Raw genomic sequence first — 18,624 nt, 5'->3', positions numbered from 1 at the left:
TCATGCGCGACACCGACAGCGATAAGGACGACTCCCGCAGCGACGTGGCCACGGACAGCGACAAGGACAGCACCGACAGCCACAAGGACTCCAATAAGGACCAGGGCAAGCGCAAGCGCAAGGCGAAGAAGGGGAGCGGGGATACCAAGGCGAAGGATAAAGAAAGCAACACCACCACCAGCAGCGGCAGCAGCAGCAGCAGCAAGGCGCAGCAGGCGATGATGTCGCCCCGCTCGAGCGAGCCGGCCTTCTCGGTGGCCACGCTCTCCACAGAGCCGGCCGTGGTGGTGGACAAGGTGCTGCCGCTTCCGGCCTCGTCGCCGTTCGAGAGCCAGTTGCGCGCCGCGCCCACGAGCTCGCTGTTCATGTCGGGTTCGTCGATACCCATCGCCAGCAGCGGCAAGAAGACAACGCCGTCCAGGCACAGGGACATTGAAGGTGTGTGGTCCCCTCCCTCCTCCCTCACAAACCTAAACGATCTAAGCCTAGCTCTCTCTCTCTCTCTCTCTCCACACACCACACACACACACACACACACACAGCCCACCGAGGAGTCTCCTTCTACGGCGAGGAATTTGTCGCGCAAGAGGAAAAGAACGAATCGTCCAACGGCGAAGTCACGTCCTCCGAGGAGAAGAAGAAGGGGAGGAAGGCCAAAAAAGGTAATGATCATCATCACCACGCCATTGCAACACGACACGACACGACACCATCTCAACTCGAATGGCGATGTGAGCAGAGGCGGCGGCGAGTATGGCGGAGGACTCGGGAAGCGGTAGTGCGGGTGGTCTACAGAGCTACGATCTGAGGCGAAAGGAGCTGACGGCGGTGCCGTCCAACGTGTGGGAGATGAAGAACCTCAGCGTGCTCAATCTCTACATGAACAAAATCGAGAGCCTGCCGCCAGATCTCGGTACCGCTGCCCTTGCTTCTTCACGTTTGTGTCTTCTTCTTCTTCTTCTTCTTCACTTACGCGTGGAACACAAACGCAGGTAAATTGACCAAGTTGAAGGCCTTGGGGTTGAACGAAAACAGCCTGCGGACTCTGCCCAACGAGCTGGGACAGCTGACATCGCTCACCATGCTCGATCTGAGGTACAACAAGCTCACCGAGCTGCCGGCGACGATCAAGCACCTCGTGCACCTCAACAAGCTCTTCCTCCGGTACAACCGACTCGAGCAGCTGCCCGAGGAGATCGGCTGTCTCGTGTCGCTCGAGATGCTGAGCGTGCGCAACAACCAGCTGCACAAGCTGCCGCGCAAGCTCAGCATGGCCACCAACCTCAAGATCCTGGATATTTCCACCAACCACCTCACCAAGTTCAGGTCGGTCGAAAAGCTGTGCCAGCTGAAGGACCTCGTACGTCGACACGCGCCTCTCGTTTTCGTTCTTTTGCTCTTTCGTTTTCATTCTCTCCTCTGCTGCGCATTCCACACTGCATTCCTTCGCGTGCTGACTCTGAGTGTCGGTGGTGTGGTCGTGTGGTCGAACAGGATCTCAAGCAGAACAAGCTGACTACGCTACAGGGCGGCTGGGGCGCGCTCACCGACCTCATGCGGCTCGACGTCTCGCAGAACAAACTGGAGGAGTTCCCCGTGACCATCACCGAGCTCCCGCGCCTTGAGACCCTCGACTTGGAAGGTATGCACACCAACTGCGCTTACTGTTAGTATGTGAGCCACATCTCACTTATCGCACTGACCCGCATCGTCATCGTCATCGTTTGCGATTGGCCACATCAGCCAACCAATTGACAGTTCTTGCGCCTGAGATCGGCAACATGACCTCGCTCCGCAGTCTGTATCTGGGTCGAAACAAACTCATCGCGCTCCCTGCCGAGTTGGGCATGCTTACAGGTAAAAGACACATAACACGACACGACCAACGACACGACACGACCAACGACACGACACGACACACGAGTTTACATCTTTTTGTTGGTCCAGGTCTTCGGGAACTGCACCTGAAGGGCAACCGGCTCAAGGCGATACCGCCGGAGCTGAGCGCGCTCGTGAACCTGAAGCACCTCGACCTGTCCACCAACGAGTTCCAGACCTTCCCCGACGCGCGGTGCTTCCCTCCGGCGCTCAACTCCCTCAACATGTCCGACAACCAGGTACGCGTGCAGTAACGAACACATAACTGCAGAAGCACACGGACACACGACGACGTGATTAGAAAATTGAGTGTCTGTGCTGTGATTGTACAATCGCAGATGAAGAGGCTGTCCAACCAAATCGGCGCGCTCACGACGCTGAAGCAGCTCAACCTGGACGAAAACCAACTCGACCGGGTACGCCGAAGAGTCTCTTTTCACTATTGACTCCTATGGCTGTTGGGGCGAAATCAAAGTGATTTGGCATATTGACGACGATGTGGCACCTCTCCTCTCTCCCTCTCTCTCTGCGCGCGCAGCTGCCCGGAGAGATCTCGCTGCTGACCGGACTCACCGAGCTGCGTGTGGGCTACAACGAGCTGCTCACATTGCCTCACGAGATTGGAGACATCTCCCTGATCAAACAGGTGCGCAACTGCGTGCGTGTGTGCTGCGTATCGCCGGCGTGTGTGCGTGTGCGGTGGTGCGTGTGCGTGTGCGGCGTACTGACGGGGACTTGTGTACAGCTGCACCTGGAGCACAACAAAATGGTGGAGCTGCCCAAGTCGATCGGCAACCTCTCTGCGCTCGAACTGTTCGTCGTGACGGACAACCTGCTCAACGATCTGCCCAACGAGATGGTCAACATGACCTCCCTCTCCGAGCTCAAAGTCGACGGCAATCCCTTCGACAACCTCCCGGCTGCCGTGCGAGGGGCCGGCGGACGCGACACCTACAACTTTGTCCTCAAACGAGCTGCCAAGAGTACGGCACGACACACACGACACGACGACACTTATACGGGACTCATGAGTAGAACTAATGTTGTTTTGTTTCCGTGGACAGGCGCCCACAAGAAGCAAGAGAAGAAGACGCGAAAGAAGTGACTTCACTGTTTGTTGTGTTATTGGCCTGTAAATAGCTCTGTTTTTGTGACAATGAAGTTCAACCAATCGGACTCAAATTTTTTTCCTTGCAACACACCCTAAAATAGTTTATCTTTGCAACCATAACGAGGTGACAACTTGTTTTGCTGCTTGTCTTCTTTGTTGCCGAACTGACTGACGGACCGACGATGCAGCGAGAGGGCAAGAAGAGAAAGGCGGATGCGGCTGTGGGCAAGGATGAGGGCAAGGAGCAGCTGGTGGTGAAAAGGACGAAGGGGAAGGAGAAGGCGGAGCCAACGGGGAAGGCAAAGAGGGTCAAGGCGGAGCCGAAAGCGAAAGGGAAGGTGGCGGCCAAGGGAAAAGAAAAAGAAAAAGAAAAAGAAAAGAAAAAGGGCAACGCGAAGAGGAAGAGGAAGGAAGAGGAAGGAGGCGAGGAGGCGAAGGGACCCCAAAAGAAGAGGGCAACGTCCAGTAGAGGCCCGAGTGGTGATGCGGTATCCATCGATCCGGAGCTACTCGACAGCGAAACGGTCACGAAGAAGATCGAGCTGCTCAAGGCCTACATAAGTAACTTCCCCGCCGACCTCAAGGCGCGGATGAAGGACACCACCCGCCAGCACCGTGTGGACACCCAGATCGAGGAGATCGACGCTTGCCTCGATACAGCCAACGTGAAGCAGAGCAACTTCGTCCTGGGTCTTTGGGGCGCCAACGGTGCCGGGAAGAGCTTCTTGGCGAACTTCCTCTGCCTCAGCTCAACCCCGGGTGATGGTGCGCTCAACAGCAAGGTGATCCGAGAGCAGGGGCCAGTTCGCTCGTCCCAGGGACTCGACACGGTCTCCAAGATCCCTGTGCTGCTCGAGTACGGGCCTCGAATTCGAGTGACTTGCTACAAGACCGTCGGTCCTTCCCACGACAACGAGGAAATGCTGGAGGGGGCTGGCACCGTAGTCGTCGACGAGCCCAGCGTCAAGACGTTCGAGTCCTTTGAGGAAGCCAAAGTGTTCATGGACTCGATCGACCCGCTCGAGGTCTCAGCGCTGACCTACACCGGTCCCTTCCTGCACCGTTCCGGGTTCAAGTTGTGCGATGTACGCTCCCCCAGTCACCATCACCCTCCACTTTTTTGCAATGACTCAGGCACGCACCGCAATGACTTCACCTTCTCTTCTCCAAAAACCTCTGGTTTAGCTACCGGGCATCACCTCCGAGCTTCAGCAACACATCGTGGACAACTCGCAGCTCTTCGCTGCCACGAATGCGGATGGGCTGTTCGTTTTCACGAAGGACCGCAAGTTTCCTCCGTCGTCCGTGGCGTCCCTGGGCCTCCTGCTCAACAAGATGCTGGAACAGCGACAGCTCAATCGCCTCCCCATCGTTACGGTGATCTACCCGCATGGGTACAGCGAGTCCGACTGCTGGCTCCAGAACCTTGACGTTTGCGAGGACAAAGACCAGTACGTCTGCACCTGCCCAGCACCGTGCGTGCGTGCGATCACCCTGACCATGTGCGCACCCTCTCTGACAGGCTGATCAACGAGAGGAAAGAGCAAGCGCTCGCAGGGCTGCGCAATGCAATCGAATTCGTCGAACGCGACTCCGACCTCTACTGTCCTACCCTCCAGGGCTTTCTTCGTGCGCGCATCTTTGGCGAGCTGTCGCGCAATTGTCGGTCGGCCCTGTTCTACACGCCGGAGCAGGAACGCGAGCTGCGAGAGCGCGGAGTCTCGTACGACACCCACGCCAAGCTACTCGAGGCCATCAACCATATGAAGAGCCGCTTCATCCATAGCCTTCTCGAGCCGGCCTGCCACAACAAGCTCAAGGTGGAAAACACATATCTTCACTTTCTCGGGGACATCAAGCGCTGCAAGAATATCCAGGTGAAGAAGCAATGGGCGCAGGAGATCATCAAGTTCGTCAAGGACCACTTCCAGGAGAATGCTGACCAACTGGTCACCGCCTGGTGGGAGGACGAGAACTCGCCGAGAGAGACCCTGCTTGACCACCTGGCGAGGTACCGTTGTGTCAATGTCAATGTGGTCCTTTGGCACATACAGCGTGTGCTGACAATCTTCCACGCACACGCACCACACTGCCCGTAGCAACAGTGACGAAAAGCCTGATTCCCGTCGGCGGACGTTACGGGAAGCGGTGCTTGAGTTGGTCCCCAACCTGTTCGAGTATGTCACTGCTAGAGTAAGGCACTCTGCGCTTCGTGCTTCCTTCTTCATGGCGCTCCTCGTGACCAAGCCAGAAATTCCTATGCACGATCAACTGATCGGTACACCACTCCACACGCCACACGCCACACGCCACACGCCACACGCGACTGGGCCTCATCACGGCAGTCTTCTCACCACCATGATGGCACATCCTGATGCAGAAGAGAAAGAAGATGAGTTTCGGGTGATGCTCGAGCAGCTTGGTCATTCGGTGGAAGCTGATCGGCCCAAATCCGGCGGTGTGCCTAAGATCCAGCACGGAGAGCTCTTCAAGGAGATCGGGCAGATGGTGGAAGTCATGGCCAGCGAGATCGAGAAGGAGCTGGAGGGTGGCTTCATCTCCTTCACCAAAGCCGTGAAGCGCGAGTACCCCAAGGTGTTTCCCAAGGTAGAGGAGGAGCCAGCGGACGAAATGGTCGAGAAGGTGCGCGGTTTCTTCTGCAAGAGGCTCGACGCCTTTAACAAGCAGCTCGGCGCAAGTATCATCGACAAGATCTCGGAGCTTCACGATCCATGGCGGGACTTCTGCAGCCAACCGAGTGAGTGTGTGGTCGACGACAACCTGATCAAATTGCTGAAGAAGAAGCTGGCCTCGCTGAGCCCTCGCCCTTCCAAGGTGGACAACACGGGGTAAGAGGACGCTGTGACGTGACGTGGCATGAATGAGCTTAGATTCTGTACTCTTCTCTTACATCCATTGCCTGGCAACGTAATAGGGCAACCGAAGACACGAAGCTCACCCTGCTCCAGGACGGTAGCCGAGTCTTGGCCGAGACACCGCGGTTGTTCAAGCACGCCTTTGCCAACGTTGAGACCGCGTCTAAGCAGCTGCGACGAAACATCGAATCGGCCAAGAAACGAGCATTTTACCTGCCCGAGTACTCCTCACCTCACCCACAATTCCTCTACCCATCACATGATCCTTCATTCATGCTCTCTCGCGCTTGCGTCCATTCTCTGTGCCCAGGGTGCAGGACCGGTCGAATCCTGGGCCGTTCACCCTACCTGAACTATTCAGTGCCATTGAACTTCTCTCCTCGGAGGAGAAATCGGCATTTGGCTACGAGCGGGTCATACGGATCTCCTTCACCAATACGGAGCAGCCATGGCTAGAGTCCGCGAGCCAGTTCACGATCAAGGCCTACGCCAACTGGAAGAGCGACCTGGAGCAGCTCCTGTCCAGCACGGGCAACTGGATCTATCCGATCATGATCCCCACCAAGGTATCACCCTCATCTTTTGCATGGGGCGTGGGCGCGGGGGATAGTGCGGAAGTGATGCCAACTCACCTCATGCTTAAAATGCTCAGGGCCGCTACAAGAACAAGCAGGCACACCTGGTCTTCACTCCTTCTCTCCCGGCCTCCACCACCAATGCGGGTGATTGCCCTCACCTGATCTACGCATTCGTGGAGGAGCAAGAGCTGGACGATTACGTGGCGTCCTACGATGGGGCGAGCGAACGCCTGGTGTTTGTATCCATCCCGGGGAAAAACCGGGGCGTTCGCTTTGCCCGCAGCATCATCAAACACTTCCAAGACCATCTCCGCAGCAGTATCTCGAGGCCGTTCGACTAGTACACAATCACCCTGCCCCATTTGCCCTGAACGCTCGGCACGCGGGCCTCTCTCGCGCCTCTCTCTCTCTCTCTATGCGTGGTCGTGTGGTCGTGTATCTTTGCTTTCTCTGTTCTCTGCGATCTGCATTGCTTCTCTGACTCATTAGTGTGTCATTGGTGGCCTATACAGCTGGTGGATGATAGACGATGACGTGCGCCAGGTTCGAATGTACGACACGTTCGGCTCCGCCACGTCCATGATCCCGTGCGACATCTTGCTGGCGCTGCTCTTTGCCCAGAAGGCGCTGACGACCGCCGTGGACGCCGTGAAACCGAAGCTCGAGGTGAAGTCTCTGATCAAAGATGTCTCCTCGCTATTCCTCGAATCGGGGTACCTGGGCATCGAGCTCGCGATGCACATGAACGACCTCTACACCGCGGCCGGGAGTCCAGTCTCGGCGCTCGAGTATCTGCGCAATGGGGAGTGGTCCTCCTTGATGAAGGGAGACAGCGACGAGAAGGAGCACCATCTTCAGACGTTCATGCAGGTGCTGGTCGAGTGGAGGCAGACCCTGCTGCAGAACACCAACATCTGCCAGATGGCCATCGCCAACAAGAAGGCCAACGAGGCCATCTTCAGAAGGCACTACAACGTCGAGGTTGCCGAAGGCCGCGGCACGGCCCACTACCGAGTGGCGATCGAGCGTTGCGGCACCGTCCTTAACTACTCGCCCCCCCTGCGCCTGCACTCCTACACGAGGTGGTACGAGCTGTTCGTCCCCCAGTACGAGGTCGACCGACGCATCATCGCGGAGAAGGCGGGCAACGGCTCCGTCAACTTCTTTCTGAACGAGGACAAGTTGCTCACCAAGAGGCTCACCAAGGACAACCTCTCCGGCTTCCAGCTCTTCAAGTTCGACATCGAGTACGGCGACCAGAAGAACGGCGGTTGCTGGGACTTCAGGCGCAAGTAAGTGACACCCCCACTTCTCCTCCTCCTCCTCTTCTTCTTCACCCTTCTTCCTCCTCGGTCATTTGTTTTATTGGCTGACCCTCCTTTCTTATCTTGCAGGACCCCAAGGAGCAAGCGAGGTCAACCACAGAAGAGACCCTGGGAGTAAGCCCCTCCCCTTCACACGCATTCACCACGCACCGCACCGCACCGCACCGCACCGCACGCATGCAGCGCTCGCATTGATTGCTATCTCGGACGTGCAGGAAGACCGCTTGGATCAAACGCCTGGACGAGGACGAGATCGCCGGAGCACTGATCGACAAGTTGTACAACAAACTCCCGAAGCAGGAGCACTCCAAGAGGATGCCCTTTGTGAAGTGGTACATCCAGCGCCACGACGACGCTGAAGAGCTGACGCGCCAGGAGAAAGGTCAAGAACACCACTTCCTGCAGAGCGCTGCGGAGGTCTTCGGTGTGGAGATCAGATTCTGCAAGGAAAAGAAGGGCGAGAAAAAGAAGGAGAACAAGGAGAACGAGGACGAGGACGAGGACGAGGACCAAGACGAAGATGAAGACGAGATCAAGAAGGAGATCGAGCACGAGCAGGTCTTCAATGAGCAACCGACCGCTCCCTTGATCTACATCACGCTTCTGTCTCCCTGAGCGCTCCCTATCTGGCTTCTTTTTCCTTCATCTTTATGAGCAAAAATAAAACTCCACACCAAGACGATCAACGAGCACCACACCGATGATATACCTCTCAGACTCTTATACTTATCATTAGGTGCTTCTCTTCATGGTGTTGAGGGAGGGTTCTTGTAAGCATCTGCCACGTGAAGAGCTGCCTACTCAAGTCCCTGGTGCGGGGGGTCTCTTACCCTAAAAGGGGACTTTGTAACCTTTTTGGTCTCAACTGACAGTGCCCCAGTCTGATCCTTCAGCACGGGAGGAGGAAGGAGATGAGTGACGACATCGACAAGCATGTGCTCAAGCGCTACGAGATCGCCACCAAGCTTGGCAAGGGTGTATGAACTTCCACCCTCCGTACACGGAAGATCGATCGTGTTTAAAGGGGGGGGGGTCTACAGGCGTATGGCATCGTGTGGAAGGCCCTCGATAAGAAGAACGGGAATGATGTGGCTCTCAAGAAGATCTTCGATGCCTTTCAGAACGCCACCGATGCTCAGCGCACCTTCAGGTAGCCCCCCTCTCTGTCTCTTCGTCCAGGCCAGATCTGGAAGGTGGTGGAGCCTCAAAGATGCCAAACAGGGAGATCATGTTCTTACAAGAGTTGGGCGGACACGAGAACATCATCAAGTTGCTCAAGGTGATCAAAGCCGACAATGACCGTGATATCTACCTGGTCTTCGAGTACATGGGTACCGCGCCCTTGTACCCCCCTCAACTCAGCCACAGAGCCACCTTGGGCTTTGACTCACAACAGCCACGGTTGGGGGATGTGTGAGCAGAGACTGACTTGCATGAGGTCATTCGAGCAAAGATTCTTGAAGACGTCCACAAGCAGTACATCATCTACCAACTCCTCAAGGCCCTCAAGTACATGCACTCTGGCGACGTCCTGCACAGAGACATGAAGGTGCTTTGAACACCGAGATTTCACTCTTCTCATTTGCAGAGAACTGATTCCCCATGTGACCACATCCATTATTGCAGCCGAGCAATCTGCTGTTGAACTCGGAGTGTCTGATGAAGGTGGCCGACTTTGGGCTGGCGCGATCTATCGCGGCGCTGGAGAACGAAGATGTGGAGAACCCCGTCCTCACCGACTACGTGGCGACCCGCTGGTACCGAGCGCCAGAGATCCTCCTCGGCTCTCAGCGGTACGCATGCCAGCCGCCACCTTAACCATCATCAGCGCCACCTTAAGAAAAGCTTAATCTGATGGTGGGGGTGGGGAGCAGGTACACGAAGGGGGTGGACATGTGGTCGATCGGCTGTATTCTAGGCGAGCTGCTGGGAGGCAAGCCCATGTTCCCTGGCACGTCCACCATGAACCAGCTCGACCGCATCATCGAGGTCACCGGCCGGCCCACCTCGGAGGACATCGAGGCTATCAAGTCCCCTTTCGCCGCCAACATGCTGGAGAGCTTGCCCCCCTCCCAGCCCCGGTACACTTCCTCGCTTCGCATACAATCTGTACATCTTGTAGAACATATGAATCTCACTATGCTACACACACACAGCTCGCTGTCGGACATATACCCGACGGCCCCTGATGAGGCGCTGAGCCTCCTCAGGCGTCTGCTGCAGTTCAGCCCCGACAAGCGGATCAGCGCCGAGGAGGTAACAATTACGGATTGGCTGGTTGCAGTGTAAATTTATGTGTACTCCGCTGGCAATTGGCTGACGGCTGGCGTGGGTTGGCTCAATATATATGGCATAGGCCCTGTTGCATCCGTACGTGGCCCAGTTCCACGACCGCGAGGAGCCGACGTGCCCGCACACGATCAAGATCTCGATCGACGACAACAAGAAGTGCGGCACCACGGAGTACAGGAACGAGCTCTACGCGGACATCAAGAAAAAGAAGAAGGAACAGAAGAAGGCGTCCAAGAAGAAGCGAGAGAAGAAGAAGGGTGCCAAGAAGAGGCGAGAAAAGAAAGAGAAGGATTAAGAAGAGAGGACTCGATTATGTAGTGCCACGAGGAGATGGGGAGGTGTACTGTGTCTGTTGTAACTTCTAAAACAATACTATTACGTCTAAGCCGGTGGTTAGTTGGTCGGAATGCACCTCAAGCGCACCACCGCACACGGCACACTCACCGCACACGCACCACCGCACACGCACACCGCACGCCCAGCACACGGCCGCAGAGTATGCGAGAAATGTTCACCTAAATTGGTACCGCGGCACCTGGTCACCGTCACACGCCGCAGCACAACTCAAAACGGAGTACGATCGCATTTTGAAACCACAAATCTGAACCGAGATGGAAGACAAACCTCTCCCCAAGGGGTCCTTTCTGACCGTCCAACGTACGCCCGCATAAATCTTCAACAATGGAATTGAATTGACTTTTTTTGTCATCAAAATCGAAAATAAAAGTGGTCGAGGCCCGTAACCTTGCGGCGAAGGGCCACGGCAAGAACGCGAACGGCTCCGTTCCCTACTGCATGGTACTCCCTCCTTCCACTCCTTCATCAAATGTGTTGTTTTTATTAATTAAAAATAAATTATTTAAATTAATTGCAGATAACGCTGGGCGGCTCCCAAACGGCCAAGTCGCGAGTACACGAGAAGACGCTCAACCCCGTCTGGAACCAGACCTTCGACTTGTACGTCATTTTCTCTCTCTTTGTTTTTCCTTTTTATTATTTTATTTTATTTTATTTTTGGAAGCTCACAATTCGCACCGACACAGCCTGCCGGCGAAGCTGGGCGACTACCTCTACATCGTGGTCAAGCACAAGACCCGCGCGCTCGTGGGCCTCTCGTACGTTTCCCTTCTCCGTGTTCTCAAATGGCAATCGATCCCTGTGCGAGCGTGTGTCGTGTGTGTGTGTGTGTGTGTGTGTGTCGTGTCGTGTCGTATCGTGTGCGTCGTGTGTTGTATGCTGCACGTCTGCCTGGCCTTGCTTGTGTGGGTTAACCAGTGTCGATGGTGATCTTCCCAACTTCAGGGACGATTTCCTGGGCCATTTGTCGCTACCGATGACCGAATTCTACGGCAAGCGCACAGTAGACAAGTACGTACTTGATATGACAATATATAGTCTATTATATAGTCCATATATTGTCTATTTTCTTTCTATGTTCACTACAACGCGATGCGGTACGCTTGGCTTGTGCACAAACGACGGCTTCTCACTACGTCACCGCTGCAGATGGTACACACTGTTGAAGAACTCGCCGAAGGCGCGCGTCAGCGGCGAAATCCGACTCAAGATCACTCTTGGCGTCCCTGGCGTACGTCTTCCACACGACACGACCAACGACACACGACACACGGCACACACAACACGACCAACGACACGCATGACACGACACACATGACACGACACGCATGCTCATCGCTATGTTGACCGAACGACCAATCACACACAGCTCAAATACGAGGAGGAGGAAGCGCCCCCGCCGAGCTTGGTCAAACAGGCGACGGCCCTCGACCTGGCCATCGACGAATGGGTCATCACCGAATCCATCAAGTCCGGAACCCACCCCGCCGTCGAGGTACATCGGCCTCGCCTTCCCCGGGTGTGCGTGTGTGCGTGTGCGTGTGAGCGTGCGTGTGCGCGTGCGGTGTGTGCGGTGTGTGCGTGTGTCGCGTGTCGCGTCTCATGCAAAGATATATAGGACGAGGCGACTGCGCCGGTTGCGCCACTCGAGGAAGACGACAAGGGCAAGGACAAAGGCAAGGACAAGGCCGACGAGGCCGAGGCCGAGGCCGGCTCGGACCCGGACATGGGCACGGACGACATCAGCAGCGAAAGCGAAAGCGAAGACGAAGCCGAGGAGGCGCAGTGGAAGCAGCGCGAGGAGGAGGCCAAGAAGCGGCGACTGGCCGAGGAGGAGATGAAGCTGCGGGCGGAGGAGGAGGAAGTGCGGCGCAGGCTGGCCGCGAGGCCGAGGCCGAGGAGGCCAAGCGCGAGAAGCTGCGGCAGGCGCTCCAGGCCAAGCGCCTGCGCAAGATCGAGAAGGAGATCCACGACCTCAAGGAGATCTACGACGTCGACACCTCCTGCGTGCGCCGTGCGTGCTCCACTCAACCCAACCAACCCTTTTCTCCGTTTACCCTCTTACACGAAAGCGACACGACACGCACGACACGACACGGCACGACACGACACGCAACACGACACGACCAACGATAGGTATGGAGTGGGTGGAGGCAACGCGTGTTCTCGAAGTGCAGCTGGGAAGCAGCGACGAGCGCTGCATCTTCCTCAACCTCCACCTGCCTGGTGCGTTCTCGCGGTCGTTACCATTTGACATTTATTTATTTATTTATTATTTTACTATATTGTTTTTTTAACAATCTGATGATTTTATTATTATTAAATAATATTTATATTTATTATTATGGCAGTGGGCTACCCGGAGGAGAGGCCGACGGTGGAGCTGGAGGGCTCGTTCGGCGATTTCAAGGAGGGCATCATCGCGGCGTTCGTCGACTACGGTAACGAGTATGCGGCCAACCGCCACAAGGGTCTCGTCGACATCGTCAACTTCTTCGTCATCAGTGCGTCGCTCACCCCCCCCCCTATACAATACACCGTTACTTTGTTGACTCACGCACAAACCGCACACGCATCGCACACGCACACACCAGACTATGAGCGCAAGTTCAACAATGCAGGTCGCGCTGGCTTGGCGCAATCGGCCGCGGGCCGTGGACTGCTCACCGCGTCCAACGTGAACGGTGGCGGCCGAGCGCTCAACCGATCGGCGTGGCTCACTGCATCCCTCTACGTGCCCCACACCGTACGCACACGCACCACGGCACACGCACCACGGCACACGCACACGCACACGCACGCACACGCACACGCACGCACACGCACACACACACGCACACACTGACCTGATGGTGGCAGGAGGATTATGAGGAGGAGGTGGGCGAGATAGAGACCTCCGAGACGCCGACTACCACCGCCGCCGCCGACGGCGACTACGACGACTGGGACAACGAGGGCTACTTCTTCGTGCGCAACAAGAACGACCCGCTCGAGCTCCACACCAAGCAAGTCCAGAAGATCTTCGGCGCCTACTCCATCCACGTACACTCTTTCCCCCTCCCTTCACGCGAGTGTGTGCGTGTGTCGTGTGCGTGTGTGCTTGTGTGCATGTGTCGTGTGTCGTGTTCCCTGAACATGGTGGTTGTGGGACGACAGTTGCTGCGCGAGTTGAATGAGGTGGTGATCTTCCTCGAGCCCTCGTTCCTCCAGGAGGAGATGGCCTTTGCCCTGGGCATCCTCAAGTACGTTCTCGAACCACCCGGCATCGCTCACCTTCTTATTTGTTTCCTTTCTTATTTCCTTTCCTTTCTTTTCTTTAAACCAGGGACCGACCGATTACCGTGACGCTGACCTTCCAGGAGGACTACCTCCGCTCTTCCTACGTACGTGCTTCACATTTCTCGCCCGCAATCCTAAGCTTCCACCCGCCACCGCACGACACGACTCACGCGACACACACAACGACACGACTCACGCGACACACACAACGACACGACACGACAGTTGCCCAGCGTGAAGGTGGAGCAGGACGAGAATCCCAATTTCCGCATGCGCCCGCAGCTGGCCGAGATCACGTACCAGTTCCTCCAGCAGTACTGGCCGCTGCGCTTCGACTCGGCCGCCGTGCTCGCCGGCATCCGCGAAAAGATCACCCAGCACGAAGTCGAGGTACCACCAACACGCGTGTTGCGTTGTGCGTGTGCGTGTGCGTGTGCGTGCGCGTGCGCGTGCGCGTGTGCGTGTGCGTGTGCGTGTGCGTGTGCGGCGTGTTTCTAAAGAGACGACCAGGCGGCTGCGGTGGTTGTGAAGTCGCAGGCCGCTTCGAAGCCTCCTCCGGCCCCCGTGGCACCGATGCCGCCCGTTGCCCAGCCCTCCACGCCGCCCACCACCTACAGCGACGCCCTCGCGCGCAACCTTTGTTCCTACATCATCAGCGGTATGCACCTTGTGTGCCATACCTCATTGACGCCGCTCTCGTTCAACCGGTTGTCGCCTTGCGTGCGTGTCGTGCTGTTGCGCGTGCCGTGCGTGTCGTGCTGTTGCGCGTGCGCCGATCGGTGCAGGTCGGAGCTACGTCCCTCAGGTGTGGTACAAGTGTCTCACGTGCACGCCCGACGGCGGCAACCAGGGCTGCTGTCCGGCATGCGCTAAAGGTAGATGTTTTGGCCACAAATATCTTAATATCTTATATTATTAGTATTTAGTATTGTTCATTGTTCATTGTTCATTGTTTTATATCAATATATTATTATCATTAATTCTTCTGTTGCGCGTAGTGTGCCACTCCGGGCACAACCTCGTGTCGCAGGGAGCAAGCAACTTCTACTGGTACTCACTGCCACGCACGACACACACACGCACACACATGCACCGCACGCGCACACGCATGCACGCACATGGAATCTGCTCGAATGCTGCCCTGACGGACTGGACGCACGCGCACATCATAGCGACTGTGGCGACGGAACCCTCGGCACGCCGTGTCAAGCCACATGGTCCCCTCCGCAGATGAGCAGCGTACGTCGCCCTTTCCCGCCTCCTCGACTACCTCTTCCCCGCCCTCGCTCCCCTTCCACCTCTACCCGCCCACCCACCCACCCGCCCGGCGGGCGCCCTAATGTTCGATCGCCGCCCTCCCACGGCTCGCCGCAGATGAAGCCCTCGACCGTGGCCGACGCGCTCAATCGACAAGTGTGCACCTTTTCCGCCACAGGTACCCTCCTGCAGACGGGCCCGCGCTCCATGGATCCCTATCGCTCACGACACACGCATGACACGCATGTCACGACACGACACGACACGACACGCGACACACGATGGGTTGGGTTGGCCAGGCACCACGTACGCGCAGCAGCGGTGGTTCGAGTGTCGCACGTGCGGCCTGGACCAGGGCCAGGGCTGCTGCATGAGCTGCGTCAAGGGTATACACACGACACACACACGCGCACGCCACACACACACACACACGACACACGACGCACACGACGCACACACACACACACACACACCACACACCACACACACACACACACGACACGACACGCGACAACTTGCGTTGCGATGACGAGCTCACTCTGTTGATTTCGTGCGCTCGTTTGCGTGCAGTGTGCCACGCGGGCCACGAGTTGATGCCCAAACCCCCCGGCCTCTTTTACTGGTACACGCCGGGCCTGCACTGCGCTGCCACCTCCTTTCGGTGCTCTCCCTGAAATCAGCGCGTGTCGTGTCGTGCCGCGTGTGTCGTGTCGTGCAGCGACTGTGGTCCGAGCAAGAAGACCAAGTGTCAGGCGATGTGGAAGCCGGAGGGTGAGGAGGAGGAGGAAGAGAAGTCGGCCGAACCCGCGGCCGCGGAAGACGAGCCCGCGGCGGAGAAGGAGCTCACGCCCGAGGAGCTCGAAGCCGAGGCCGCCAAGCTGCAGGAGCGCACCATCGCCATCAAGAAGATGATCGGTACCTACCGTGTGCGGTGGTCGTATGCGTGTCGTGTGTCGTGTGCGGTTGCTCACAACTGTGTGTGTCGTGTCGTGTCGTGTGTCGTGTGTCGTGAATGCAGCGTCGGGGTACGACCAGCTGGCGGCCATCTACGCGCTCGAGCACACGCGCAACAACGTGGAGCGGGCCATCGCACTCCTCGCCGAGTGCGGCGTGCAGTGGGAGGACGTCGACGGTCGCCAGCAGTCGCCCGAGCCGCCCCAGGCCGACCCCGCCACCGACACGACCGACGCCGACGCGGGCAAGGGCAAGGAGAAGGGCGAGAAGGAGGTGGTGTCGGCCATCAGCGACTACCTGCGCGCTTCGGTGTTTGTCGTGGATAAGAAGGGCAAGGGCAAGGTTGACGACGACGACGACGACGACGACGACGACGAAGTGGAGGAGAAGAAGACGACGACGACGATGGTGGTGGGGGAGAACGAGGAGGGAATGGAGGAGAAGGTGCGGAACAACAACTTCCTGGCGATCCTCATGTACTACCTGCTCTCCCGCATCCGCAACTGCATGAACTTCTGCGTCATGTGCGACAAGCGACTCGTCTCCAGGTACGCACCGCACCACACCGCACACACACGCACACCGCACACCGCACGCACCGCATACGCGCGCGCGCTAACGGTGTGTGTCGTGTGTGGCAGTGGGTTGAAGCCGGTGGTGTGCAGCGAGGACAAGTGCGTGTTCCGGTTCGCAGAGCTGGGGCTCGGCGCGTCGGTGTTCTACGAGATGAAGCAGGACCCGGACTACGTCGACCTCATGGTGTCGATGACCTACGCCGCGGCCGCCTCTTCGCGCCGCGACAAGATCCTGTCGCCGTTCCCCGAGGAGTTCATCACCGACCGCGCGTCGATGACCAAGGACTACGCCGGCCTCACCGCCGTACTCGACGCCATGCCCTCCGTCGACGAAATGCTCCTCGCCGCCTCCGACGAGCGGTACTCACCGCACACACCACCGCACACACCGCGCGCATGTAAATGACACACGCGTGCAGGGAGCTGCGGACGATGTTGGAGGCGAGGGAGCCGCGGCTGTACCGGATGCTGCGGTGGATCCTGAGCAGCAACCGGGCCCACCTGCAGAAGCTGCCGCCGCACAAGCAGGTCCAGGACATGGCGACGCCGCACCAGTACCTCCTCTTCTCCAACTCGCCGGAGAAGGAGGCCCGCTTCCGCGTCCACAAGCAGCAGCACCCGACCGTCTGGGCCTTCCACGGCTCCGCCATCGAGAACTGGTACGTGCGGCGTGTGCGGGTGTGTGCGGTGGTGTGGCGCGTGCGGTTGTGGTGTGTGCGGTGGAATAACGATTGGAAATGTGTCGGGCGGACGGGTAGGCATGCGATCTTGCGTGGTGGACTTCGTAACTTGTCCAACACCGACCTGATGACGTGCGGTGCCGTCTACGGTTCCGGCATCTACCTGTCGCCACGTACGCACCTCATCACACCGACACGACACGACACGACACGACACGACACGACACGACACGACACGACACGACACGACACCGCACGGCACCGCACGACACGACACGACGTTCCAACCTTGGACTCTCACCGATGTACACCCACACAGACATCAATACGTCGCGAGACTATGCGGGCACGTCGTCGATCAGCTGGAAGGGCTCGCGGCTCTACAACCAAAACCTCCAGGCCGTCGCCATTTGTGAGAGTGCGTTCCCACCACCACCACCACCCGTCGTAAATCGCGTGCGTGTCGCGTTGTGTGCGGTGTGATGCGGTGTGATGCTAAACGCGGGGGGTGGGCGCGTCGCAACAGTTGTCAAGGACCAGACGCTGGACGGGCAGCCTAACCCGCACTACGTGGTGGGCAACGAGGACCTGGTCACAACCCGCTTCTTCTGCGTCTTCCCCTCCAACTCCAATCCCGTACGTCCGCACGACACGCACACACAAGACCGCACACACAAGACCGCACACAAGACCGCACACGACACGACACACGCGGCTTATGATGTCTCCGCACGCGCCGCGTATCAGATCCCGTACGGCTTGGACTTGAGCGCACAGCTGGGCGAGTGGCTGAACCAGAACTACCCGGCCTACGGCAAGCAGCACTCGGCCCTCAGCTAAGAGATCGCAAAAGCGAAGAACGAAAGTGAAGGCTGGCGATCGAAACGGGACAACAACAACAAAGAACAAAGAACAAGGAGCGTATCTCGGCCTAAGTAAGTGCACGAATGGAGGATGAAAGATGGGTATGTAGACTACACGAAGCCCAATTGTGGCGATTAATGAAAACGATTTCATTATTGAAGAATGGGAATGTGTGTCATTTCTTGGGGTGTAGATCGAGATTGAACCGGTGTGCCAGTACCCGGCCCTGCCCACGGGCTGTGAAGTCACGGCGACGTCGATGTTCCTCTCCTGGGTCCTCAATCACCCGAAATGGGGAAATGGAAGCAAGCTGACCAACGATTCGATCGATCGAATGGTCCTTGCGGAGAGGATCGTGAAGGAACCCGACCCCTTCGTCGATGCCCAGACTGGCAGGACCAAGGGCGGCAATCCGCACCGCGCATTCGTGGGCCTCCCGACAAGCCGCTCCTCATTCGGCGTATTCCATGAGCCCATCGCTCGCCTCCTCGATCAAGAGGCTTACATCGAAGGCCACGCCCTCGACTTGACCGCAGATATCCAGAAGGCAATCGCACTACGCAAAGATGAAGAAGATGGAGATGCAGAAATGGCGGGA

General features: G+C 57.5%; 4 protein-coding genes and 1 pseudogene across 4 annotated transcripts in view; all 5 read left to right on the top strand.

Annotated features, from left to right (window-relative positions):
• The window catches only part of ACA1_145600 (leucine rich repeat domain containing protein), a gene marked incomplete at both ends in the record, with an annotated part of 4,275 nt that extends 1,292 nt beyond the window's left edge, over nucleotides 1-2,983 (top strand). Inside the window, 11 exons of the mRNA XM_004332882.1 lie at nucleotides 20-438; nucleotides 543-662; nucleotides 740-913; nucleotides 993-1,360; nucleotides 1,495-1,642; nucleotides 1,759-1,857; nucleotides 1,948-2,117; nucleotides 2,217-2,294; nucleotides 2,417-2,524; nucleotides 2,624-2,861; nucleotides 2,943-2,983. Of these exons, the coding sequence (XP_004332930.1) occupies nucleotides 20-438; nucleotides 543-662; nucleotides 740-913; nucleotides 993-1,360; nucleotides 1,495-1,642; nucleotides 1,759-1,857; nucleotides 1,948-2,117; nucleotides 2,217-2,294; nucleotides 2,417-2,524; nucleotides 2,624-2,861; nucleotides 2,943-2,983 (1,963 nt within the window). The remainder of the gene's footprint in view (nucleotides 1-19; nucleotides 439-542; nucleotides 663-739; nucleotides 914-992; nucleotides 1,361-1,494; nucleotides 1,643-1,758; nucleotides 1,858-1,947; nucleotides 2,118-2,216; nucleotides 2,295-2,416; nucleotides 2,525-2,623; nucleotides 2,862-2,942) is intronic.
• Nucleotides 2,984-3,171: 188 nt separating this feature from the next.
• Nucleotides 3,172-8,383, top strand: ACA1_145590 (annotated as a pseudogene).
• Nucleotides 8,384-8,679: 296 nt separating this feature from the next.
• On the top strand, nucleotides 8,680-10,355 carry ACA1_145580 (extracellular response kinase, putative; the record flags this gene model as incomplete). The annotated part of the gene is made up of 8 exons (XM_004332881.1): nucleotides 8,680-8,745; nucleotides 8,809-8,918; nucleotides 8,948-9,099; nucleotides 9,190-9,317; nucleotides 9,395-9,561; nucleotides 9,643-9,849; nucleotides 9,925-10,024; nucleotides 10,152-10,355. The coding sequence occupies 8 exons, from the start codon at nucleotides 8,680-8,682 to the stop codon at nucleotides 10,353-10,355; spliced, it is 1,134 nt and encodes a 377-aa protein (XP_004332929.1).
• Nucleotides 10,356-10,671: 316 nt separating this feature from the next.
• On the top strand, nucleotides 10,672-15,036 carry ACA1_145570 (uncharacterized protein; the record flags this gene model as incomplete). Its single annotated transcript, XM_004332880.1, is given in 19 exon segments — nucleotides 10,672-10,717; nucleotides 10,788-10,858; nucleotides 10,935-11,017; nucleotides 11,104-11,175; nucleotides 11,336-11,428; nucleotides 11,567-11,648; nucleotides 11,787-11,912; nucleotides 12,036-12,281; nucleotides 12,293-12,424; nucleotides 12,595-12,643; nucleotides 12,769-12,921; nucleotides 13,012-13,163; nucleotides 13,277-13,459; nucleotides 13,574-13,659; nucleotides 13,743-13,800; nucleotides 13,922-14,086; nucleotides 14,207-14,354; nucleotides 14,482-14,571; nucleotides 14,927-15,036. The coding sequence occupies 19 exon segments, from the start codon at nucleotides 10,672-10,674 to the stop codon at nucleotides 15,034-15,036; spliced, it is 2,145 nt and encodes a 714-aa protein (XP_004332928.1).
• Nucleotides 15,037-15,070: 34 nt separating this feature from the next.
• ACA1_145560 (UBA/TS-N domain containing protein) lies at nucleotides 15,071-18,002 on the top strand (the record flags this gene model as incomplete). The annotated part of the gene is made up of 11 exons (XM_004332879.1): nucleotides 15,071-15,131; nucleotides 15,253-15,339; nucleotides 15,524-15,614; nucleotides 15,672-15,868; nucleotides 15,972-16,455; nucleotides 16,549-16,842; nucleotides 16,902-17,141; nucleotides 17,241-17,335; nucleotides 17,482-17,580; nucleotides 17,689-17,798; nucleotides 17,910-18,002. 11 exons carry the CDS (start codon nucleotides 15,071-15,073, stop codon nucleotides 18,000-18,002), a joined length of 1,851 nt encoding a protein of 616 aa, XP_004332927.1.
• Nucleotides 18,003-18,624: the final 622 nt, after the last annotated feature.

The sequence above is a fragment of the Acanthamoeba castellanii genome (assembly GCF_000313135.1).
Source record: "Acanthamoeba castellanii str. Neff unplaced genomic scaffold scf7180000084710, whole genome shotgun sequence".
Classification (NCBI taxonomy): Eukaryota; Discosea; order Longamoebia; family Acanthamoebidae; genus Acanthamoeba; species Acanthamoeba castellanii.
Note: the sequence above shows the minus strand (reverse complement) of the source record. Positions and strands in the feature narration are given on the sequence as shown.